The sequence below is a fragment of the Xiphias gladius genome, chromosome 18, assembly GCF_016859285.1.
Source record: "Xiphias gladius isolate SHS-SW01 ecotype Sanya breed wild chromosome 18, ASM1685928v1, whole genome shotgun sequence".
In the NCBI taxonomy this organism is placed as follows: Eukaryota; Metazoa; Chordata; class Actinopteri; order Istiophoriformes; family Xiphiidae; genus Xiphias; species Xiphias gladius.
In genome coordinates, this window is record NC_053417.1 from 991771 (window position 1) to 1002314 (window position 10544).

General features: G+C 38.7%; 1 protein-coding gene across 3 annotated transcripts in view; it reads left to right on the plus strand.

Annotated features, from left to right (window-relative positions):
• LOC120803658 (sodium-coupled neutral amino acid transporter 3-like) overlaps positions 1 to 4010 on the plus strand; it is a 30729-nt gene extending 26719 nt beyond the window's left edge. For all 3 annotated transcript variants that reach the window (XM_040152367.1, XM_040152368.1, XM_040152369.1), the window contains 2 exons: positions 125 to 228; positions 387 to 4010. In XM_040152367.1, the coding sequence (XP_040008301.1) occupies positions 125 to 228; positions 387 to 491 (209 nt within the window). In that variant the 3' untranslated portion in view covers positions 492 to 4010. The remainder of the gene's footprint in view (positions 1 to 124; positions 229 to 386) is intronic.
• The last annotated feature ends 6534 nt before the right edge of the window (positions 4011 to 10544 follow it).

Genomic DNA, 10544 nt, shown 5'->3' on the forward strand with positions numbered 1-10544 from the left:
CTGGAGTTTCAGCAAAGAAAAGACTGTTCATTTTATAGGCTTATTCAATACAGCCAATAGCTTTCTCTGAGATAAACTGTGTTTTACAATGCAATGATGTACTGTGCCTCCCCTATATGTCCAGGAGCAACCACTGCTCCCAGTCTGATCTTCATCCTTCCTGGGCTGTTCTACATCCGCATCATCCCCAGTGACCAGGAGCCAATGAATTCCAGACCAAAGTTACAGGTGGGTTCATATCTCTCCCTGACTGAGAGGGGTGAACCTCAAAAAAAGCAGCAGAGAATAACAGAGTTAATGGAAGTATAATTAAGACAATTAACATAACAGCCAGGAGTATAGTGGGACTAGTGATTCCATATTGACATTCTTCTTTGGGTTTTCAGGCTGCATGTTTCACGGCACTGGGTTTCATATTCATGACCATGAGCCTGACATTCATTGGGCTTGACTGGATGAGCGGAGAAAAGCGAAGTCTCGGTGGCCATTAAAGTGCACCACCAAGCCCTACAGCAACAGCAGCCCACTGCTGCGCACCTCCTCCAGTACTCTGGATAGGAAGCAAGATTCAACCTACTGCTGCAAGGCTCAGGGCTTTGGTGGGACTGTTTTGATTAATCATATGGACAGTGCATTCCTCTGGAGTGTTGAGAGGAGCCCAGTTTTGTCATGTCACCCACCCAGGTTGATATATAACATCATGATCTATCACAGGTGGTGTTCCTCTGTTCTACATAAAGAGCTGACAAATATGTTGACCATGGAAGGCCCTCAACCACTAAAAGCTATTTTCCTTAACAGGAGCTAAATGTGGTGTGTAGTAATTGCAATTTTAAAAGCAAATTGGGAAAATGTGTAAATTCAAAAAACGTGTTTAATTATCAGCAAAGGTTGATGTAGAAAAAATATTGGGTAGTACTGGTGGTGCTTGATAAAAATGCTATTCAAAAATAGATCCCATCATGGTGTTTAACATTGTAGTCTTATTATTTCTGCTCATCAGAGAGCTGTACAGTATGAGGTAACCAAACACATGCATTCAGATAATTCCCTTCAATTGATGTATTGTGGCATTAGGTTTATACAACTGTGAACCAATTAATTTGGTATAATTAATTTGTGAATTTATTCTGGACAGCATATGTGGATATTGTTGAATAAAAATTTACAAAAGTTTTTGGGGTGTAATATAACCTATTACCTAACCTATAACCTAACACCGATTCTGAGGGGCAAGCCAAAGATCATTATAGTGTACCTCTACTGTGTACCACTTACAGCACATCACTCTGGCAGAAACCACTTCAACTGTCTTATGATTGGATAAATTAAACAATTGAACATAGGGCTAAAGGGTATCTATGATTAGCCCTTCTAGCTAGAAATTTTTTGGTTCATGACATCTTGGACAGCTGCTTAAGGAGTCCTTATCTTTCAATGTAATGTTATAGCATAAGCAGAAGTTTTACATGGTACCTGCCAGTGAAAAATGGCAACTGTCAATGAAACACATATTCTAAAATAAATATTAGAATAAATTCTAAAATAAATATTAGAATAAATTCTAAAATAAATTTTAGAATAACTCTAAAATTAAGTGGTGTACCAATGGTATGCAAGTGGAACATGAAGTGGTTTTAATTGGCACACTCAGCAGTAAATTACAAGTTGCCGATTTGATCCCTGGTTACCCCTTCTGTCTACATGTTAAGTTATTCTCTTTGAGCAAAATACTGAAATCGACATTGCTCCCAATTGCAAACTCAGCATCTTGCATGGCAACCCTGCTGCCATCAAATGAAAGGCAAATTGTAAAAACTTGCTAAATGTAGCTAATCCATGTCTTATCCAAGTGTTATCTATTTACCAATTGGTTTATGCGGGTGGTGGAACATAGTTTTTTTGACATACCACACAGAATTGCCATGTGACACTACCAACACCATAAACAAGCACTTCTGTCTCAACCTTACCTGTTGAACAGTGACCATATATTCTGTCTTCTTTTGGTTGACATGATTTTTTCTTGTCTTCTTTGTTTGATTGCCAGGTTGTGGTCACTTAAGCTATACTTGGTTAGGATCTGCCTCTGCTTTCTATCTCTGACAGTTAAGAGATATTCTGCCAATTCATCATATCTGTTTAGGGACAGATAACATTCTACTTTCTACATTCTTAATCTGCGTTTTGAACAGGTTTCTTTACACTGTATTATAATTTGGTTTACTCTGATTGGTGTTTGGAAAGTAGTGTTGTTGTGAGACTGGTCAGAGTGTGTTTGGGAGGGGGCAGTTAGTCTCAGCACCAGCTGACGTAGGGGATTCTTTTCTGGGCTCAGCTCTTCTACACTGTATTCAATGATTGTCCAAAGGTTTGTCTAAAAAACTCTCAAAGATCTACCAGCAGGGTTTACTGTCTTAGAAATTATGTTCACAACTTATTACCACATAAGGATATAATTTGGAACAACAATAATATGACTGATAACAATAAAAGTATATATAAAGAGAACTGTATTAAAAGGGGTATAATCTTTGTTACAGCTTTGTTTGCTGATAAAGGTAATCTCTATAATTATGAAAACTTCCTAAGAGCCAAGTCTTTTTTGGTCAAACACAAAGTATTTGTTTCTGTAATAAAGGCTCAAAATGTTAATGTTCAAGCGCCTTGTTTAAAAGTTGGTGGGATAAAATTAACAGACATAAAATGTACAAACAAACACACAAGGGAAGAATATCAAAACCATATTAAGATTTCACTCAAAGGAAAACATTTTTTTGGAATTCACAACTAGATCATATAAACTGGCGTAAGGCATGATTGTGCCTCTTCCAATTCTGTGTTTCGAACAAGATCAGAGAAATTCATTTCAAAATCTTGCATAACATTTACCCATGTAACACAATAATTTCCAAATTTATTGACATAGATATTAAAGCCATCTTTTGTGAAGCTGAGCCAGAAACAATCATACATTTATTTTGTAACTGCCCCTCCTCATCTGTTTTTGGAGAGACATAGATAAGTTTCTTTATAAAAACACTGGACACTCTGTAACAGTCACACTTAAATACATTGTAATAATAAACCTGATAAATCTTACACTTGTAATTGGTAAATTTCACATCCATAAGGCTGGATTTTCTAAGTCCTTTTCAAGCCTTAATATTCTTCTGGTTGAATTCACTTTGTACATACAGTAGATACATTAACCCTTATGACAAACAAAAAAGTGAAAGCACACTTATATTTTAAACAATTATTTTAAGTACTCACTGATTAAGTTATATTGACTCTATGTGTAGATAGTACTTTCTTTACTGATACTTTTTTAAAATTTATTCTTTGCCTGGAACCAAAGAAACAGTGTTCCAAATTTTTTTTTTTAATTTAATGTTATCTACAAATTGATTCTACAAATGTATAAGAATAATCATTTGAATGTCTGTAAGTTCATTTTGTTCAAAGAAGAGAAAAACATTTTTCAGAGAGCATTTGCCAACGGGGAAAGTCCAACACTTGGCCGGCCGGCCGACCAGTGGTGCAACTTTATCACTCACTGAGTCAGTCACGGACATTCGCGTTCTTCGGTCTGGCCCCACTGTTGCGGTCCAGCCAAAAATCATGATATTATTTTTCTTCATATATACTGCTAGGGCCCAGTTCTAGCAGTATGTATCTACTATGTCCAGCTGTTGCTGTAGTCCTCGTTTAGTGAGGGATAGTAGAGCAAGGTCATCAGCATTAAACAGAGACTTCACCTCTCTATCTGGGTAGGAGAGGCCAGGAGCGGCACATTGATCCAACTGAACAGAAGGTCTTTTATATATACATTCAATAACTTAGGACTTAAACTACAGCCCTGAGGAACACCTCTTCTCTGGGTACAGAATTTAGTTTTTTCGTCTCCAATTTTAACAACACAACTGTTTTCCAAATACATTGATTTAATCAATGTAATAGAGTCCTTCTGCCAAACGGAGTCAAAACCTTTTTTTGAATCAATAAAACATGCGAATATCCTACCATTTTCTGTTTGGTCTACATGTTTGTTAATTAAAGTGTGACGGGTATGTACATGGTCGTTTGTGCAGTGTTTTAGGAGGAAGCCAGTTAGATTTTTCCTCAAGGCGTAGGGTTCGTCATGGAAATCTAGATTTCTTTTATTTACAACACTACAGGATAATTTCCCTTGATGACTGCTGGCACAGATGCCATGGTACTCAGGCTTCAACACTGTACCCTGCATCACTGGGGTGCTTGGGGAGCACAGTTTTCCCTGGCTGGAGAGATTTAATCTGTGTGGTCAATTCTTCCTAAGTAACTGGGAAATCAAGGGGGTTATCATCATCAGTGGCCTTGTTTACACCATCTCTGGTAAGGATATATTGATTTTGGTCATATATTAATATGTCATTCATCAGATCAAGTTAGTTTTAAGGCCATGATGACTTAGTCTCCACTGTGTGGACCCAGCTGTAAATAGGATTTAATTTATGCAGTTTACTGGGATCCCTTTTTTCACTCATTTGACCTGACAGTTTTGGTTGTGGTCTGAAAGGGGGGACTACTGTCTGACAGTAAATTAACTGATAGTGGAAGGGTCCATGTCAGTGATTGTATAGTCTACTACACTAGATCCAACAGCCGAAGAGCATGTTAATCTCCCTAAAGTCTCCCCTCTGAACCTACCATTAACTATGTATCGGCCGAAGGCCAGACAGAGACGCACTACCTCTCTGCCACTTTGATTTATTTTGGAGTCAAGGTTGTTTCAATGGGTAATAGTTGGTGTGGTAAACGGGAGACTGACCAAACACGTGGTTCTTGCAATGTGGGTCTGTGACATCAGGTTAAACTCCTGTTCTTCCATTCAGATCTCCAAGTAGAAGCAATTCAATTCAATTTTATTTATATAGCGCCAAATCAGAAGAGAGGTTACCTCTGGGCACTTTTCATATAGAGCAGGTCTGGACCATACTCTTTATAGTTATATTTACACTTTCCCCCATGATCAAGCACCTGGTGACAGCAGCAAGGAAAAACTCCCTTTTAACAGGTAAAAACGTTGAAAAGAACCCAGCTCATGGTGGGCGCCCGTCTACCTTGACCAGCTGGGTTTAGAGAGACAGAGAGAAGGAGAAGGCATAGCACAATACAGGTAAAACATAAAGATGTATAACAATAATGAGACTAATAATAAAACTACTAATTAGAATAATAGGGTGAATAATAATACGAATAAAACCAAATTTAATAGTAATGATAATGACAATAACCGAAGCAGAGGGTGTTAAGCAGGATTATGGGCAGTAGGTGGTTTGGAGTCACAGATCCAGACGCTCTAGCACCAGGGGCAGAAATACCTGCAGAAAGCGACAGAAAGAGAGGGGAGAGAGACGAGAAAGCACAAAACTATGGGAGAGAGAAGAAGCCAAGTTAGTAATGAGCATTGATGCCATATGAATGCATACAGATGGAGAGGAAGAGAGGAGCTTGGTGCATCGTTGGAAGTCCCCTGGCAGTCCAGGCTTATAGCAGCATAATATCAATATCAAAAAGGAAGGTTTTAAGCCTACTCTTAAACGTGGAGAGGGTATCTGCCTCCCAGACACAAACTGGAAGATGATTCCACTGTAGAGGAGCCTGATAACTGAAGGCTCTGCCTCCTATTCTACTTTTGGAGACTCTAGGAACCACAACCAAGCCTGCGTTCTGGGAGCGCAGTGTTCTAGTGGGGTAATAGGGTACTATGAGCTCTTTAAGATATGATGGTGCCTGACCATTAAGAGGTTTGTAATTGAGGAGGGGGATTTAAAGTTTTATTCTGGATTTTACAGGGAGGCACTGCAGAGAAGCTAACACAGGACAAATGTGATCTCTTTTCCTAGTTCGTATCAGTACTCGTGCTGCAGCATTCTGGATCAGCTGGAGAGTATTTAAAACATTTTTGGGACAGCCTGATAATAAGGAGTTGTATAAATCCAGCCTAGAAGTAACAAAAGCATGTACTAGTTTTTTCTGTGTCTTTTTGAGACAGGATGTGTCTGATTTTTGCAGTGTTACGTAGGTGAAAAAAGGCAGCCCTTGAAGTTTTTTTTATGTGAAAGTTAAAGGACATATCCTGGTCAAAGATAACTCCGAGATTCCTAACAATGGTGCTGGAGGCCAGGGCAATGCTGTCAAGACTAACAATATCATTAGATATTGTGTTTCTGAGGTGTTGGGGACCAAGTACAATAACGTCAGTTTTGTTTGAGTTTAACAGCAGGAAGTTGCTGGTCATCTAGGTCTTTATGTTCTTAAGGCAAGCTTGAAGTTTAGCCAACTGATTGGTTTCATTGGATATCATCTGCATAACAAGGGAAGTTTATGGAGTGTTTCCTAATAATATTGCCTAAAGGAAGCATATATAAGGTGAATAGAACTGGTCCAAGCACAGAATCTTGTTGAACTCCGTGACTAACTTTTGAGTATATGGAGGATTTATTGTTAACGTGCACAAACTGAAATCGATCTCATAAATAGGATTTAAAACAGTTTAGAGAAGTAGAGGCATGTATTATCTTCACTAATATTACTATTACTATTGCTATTATTACTACTGCTTACTAACAATACATTTCCATTTTGTTCTGTTACTCAACTGAGAAAGTATTCTGAAAATGTGTATTTTAGCTGAACAGGAGCCAGGTGCACAAGGTGTGCAGACACACATACACATTCACATACATACCTCGTTTCCCCCAGCTGTATAGCAGAATATAGGCTGGGGCATTCTTGCACTTTATTTCTCACATTTCACCACACACATGGCACAGCGCAGGCGCACACATTCACACAGACTTGTACTTCTACCTTTGTCAGGACGCTCATTGACATAATGCATACCCCAAACTTGTTTCCACATCTGGGTATATTCTTCTGTTCAAGAACTTAGACTTTTTGTTTGTGACCAAAACCTGGCAGAGGAATATGGAATATTCAGCAAGATTACACCTTTATCAGTTTGCCTAGATTTTCAGGTCATGGTGGAGGATTTGCTGCTGTGCTCAGAAGCCCTTTTTCTTGTTGGTGAGCACTGGGTCTCTCTTCTTTTAAATTACAAATGATTAAAGTTGGTCATACTAATCCATTTTATGCTCTTTTAGATACCCATCCACCTGGCCCCAATAGCTCCTTTTTAAATTAATTTAGTGTTTTTTTTATCGTCTATTCTCAAACTATCTAGATTTGTGCTTCTTGGTGATTTTAATATTCATATTCATGATGGCTCTAATAAATTTGCTTCTAGTTTTATTAAGCCATAGTCTTTCAGTCTCACTCAACATGTAGTAGGCCCTATACAAATCCGAAAGCGTACTCTGGACCTTGTTTTTACTCATCTTAAATGTTGATGCTGTTTTTTCTGAGGAACTTTTTCTTTCAGATCATAATTGTGTTTTATGTGATTTGTCTTTAAATTTGGATATTTTCCCTTATCGTCGTGAAATTAACTCCCGCATCCTAAATCATATCTCTGCGGCCAAGTTTTCTGCAGCCTTTTAACAGCCTTTTAACAGCCCTGTTATAATGTTTAATAGTGACGTTGATTGACAAGTGTAATATTTTAATGAGCACTGCCTTTCAGTCCTGGATAAAGTTGCTCCTACACAGTCTATATTGGCTCACATGATTAATTCTTACCCTTGGTTGAACGACAGTATCTGCTCTTTTAAATTAACCTGTTGTACATTAGTGTTTGTGGAAATCAACCCATCTACAAGTTCACTATCAGTATCTAAAAGAACTTTTAACTGATTATAATAACATAGTTAAGAATACCAGAGCTACTTACTTTTCTAACCTTGTTTCAAATAGTCGATGTTTTTAGATTTTTTTTTTTCAATTTCACTAAAAGAACTCACTAATCTGGTCACTACTATGAAAACCTCCTCTTGTCCTTTTGACATTTTACCAGCTTTTTTTTTTTAATTTTATTGACTCTATTGGTCATTGAGTGCTCTCTATAATCAAATATTCCTTGACATCTTGTCATGTCCCAGCTTATGTCAAACAAGCCACTGTTCAACCACTTTTTAAAAAAGCTAATCTGAACCCTTCCTTGCCCCAGAACTAAAGGGCCCATTTCTAAGTTACCTTTTTTAGCTAAGGTCCTAGAAAAAGTGGTCGCTATGCAGCTTACAGCTGTCTTAGATGAGCACAACATTTTCGACAAGTTTGAGTCTGGTTTCCTTCGGCTGCATTTAACAGAAACAGTTATCAGCGTCTCCAAAGATCTGTTAAAGCAGGAGGATGCAGGAGAATGTTCTGCATTGTTATTATTAGATATCAGCGCTGCTTTTGATACTGTGGATCACCATATCTTGGTTGAGAGGCTCAAGCAGTAGCCGGGTATCTCTAGATCAACTTTGGATCGGTTCTCTTTGTACCTTTCAGATAGGACTTTTTTAATTCAGTTCATAATAATGCCTCATCAACTGAATCTCTCTTTCATGGTTTTCCCAAAGGTTCTGTCCTGGGCCCGATGCTGTCTGCACTGTACTTGCCTCCTCTTGGGCGATAATAAGTAATTTTAAAGGTATCTTCTACCATTGTTATGCAGACAATATTCAATTGTACATTTCGTTTAAACCTCAAAATATGTCAAACCTGTTTGTTTTACTGAATTGCCTCAACTCCATAAGAGATTGGATGACTGATAATTGTAATAAACATAATCTACGTGTTTCTTTTGGCCAGTCTTTGAGTCGTGACCAGCATGTAAATTACCTGCCTACATTTAAGAGCTACTGAAGCCATATAATACCAGTAGAAATCTGAGGTCCTCTGATTAGGGTTTATTGGTTCCTTGTTTCAGGCTCAAGACAAAGGAGACTGCCCTTTTGAGGTTGTAGCTCCTACAATTTGGAACTCTCTCGCTTTGGATTTATGATGTGTGGACACTGTTGACACCTTTAAAAAGCAGCTCAAGGACTTCTGGTTGCGAAATGTGGTGGTAAGACCTATGTTGATCTCCGAATTGTTTCAGCGCAATCTTTTTAATAAAATGCCATTTCTCATCACATATTGTCCTCATCTTGAAGCGAATTACTTTGTTTTTCCCAGAAATTGAGAGGCAGAATGAGCAAAGCAGGAAAAACTGGCAGTAAGACAACTACTCAAGCCCCAAATCAGGGTACTAAAGTTAGTAACGTTAGCAACATGGCAGAAAACCCTGCATCTCCACTAACAACAGAGAAGCTCGTGGAAGAGCAAAAGTTGAAGATTTGGAATCCCGCTCAAAACGTCAAAATGTCGGAGTAATCGGACTGCCGGAGAACAGGGAGGGAAAGATGCCAGGGACTTTATGGTTACGTTGTTCTCTGCACTGCTCGGCAACTTGTTCTCTGGACGCCTGAGCTAGATTTTGCACACCACAGCCTGCAACCAAAACCATATGTAGAGGATCCTCCATGGCTGGTTATTGTTTGGTTTCATCGATACATCACGAAAGAGGTTGTTTTGAAGTAGGCAAAGTCTTATAAGAACTCCTCTTACAATGGACACATAATCAAGATCTACGAGGATTTCAGTACAGTGATGGCCAAGAGGCAAGCAGCATCAACCCGGTCAAGGGGCTGCTTTACAAGCAGGGAGTTAAGTATAGTGGGCTGTACCCAGCACGTCTCCGAGTCACCCACAACAACAATGGGCACATCTTCACCTCTCCCAAAGTCTTGGAGGCATTCTAGCTCCAATTTCCAGCCCTGGAGTATCCAACAGCGAAGTAGAAGCCTATCCCCATGGGTGATACCATTCTAGGCAGCCTACTAGCTATGCTATTGGACTTGTACAGTCTGCTATAAAAGTTGCTATCTGTATGTTTCGCTGTAACAGTAGCAGTGGACCTAATCGTTTTTCTCTTATTTTGTGTTTAGTGCCAACATAACTTTGGGACTCTAAAATAATATGCTGTTGGACTTGTGTGGTCTGATTAATTAATTGTTATTTGTACGCTTTGTTTGTACAGTGGTGCCGGACCTAATCATTTTACCTTTTTATTTTGTGTTCAGTGCCAACATAGCTTTGGGGCTTTGAAATGTTGACCTACTCTGCAATGTGCAGTGTAACGGACTATGGCACAGTTTGAACTGTTGAGACACCTCTGCGCCATTATCTGTTATTAGATGTTGCCATCTTGAGGTTCACAGACTGCTCTCTCTCTTTCTACCTCTCCGATAGTTATATAATACCCAGTTTAAAAAAATACTTCATTACGAGCAGATAAGTTCTCTGGCTTCTCACCGTCTTTGTGTGGGTAAGCATCAGACATTTGTTCTTCTATGTGTATTTTTTGTCTCTTTCATTTTTTTGTCTCTTTCTGTTAATTTTGTTGTTTTTTTTGTTGTTTTTTTGTTGTTTTTTTAACAGTTGTTGCAGGTGGGAATTGTGGGGATGTTGTGGGCATTTTAGGGCACGGGAAGTGGGGATTGTAGGGACATGTCCTATGGAAACATGGTCCTTTTCTTCCTTTTCTTCTCTTTTCCTTTTTCCCTTTCCTT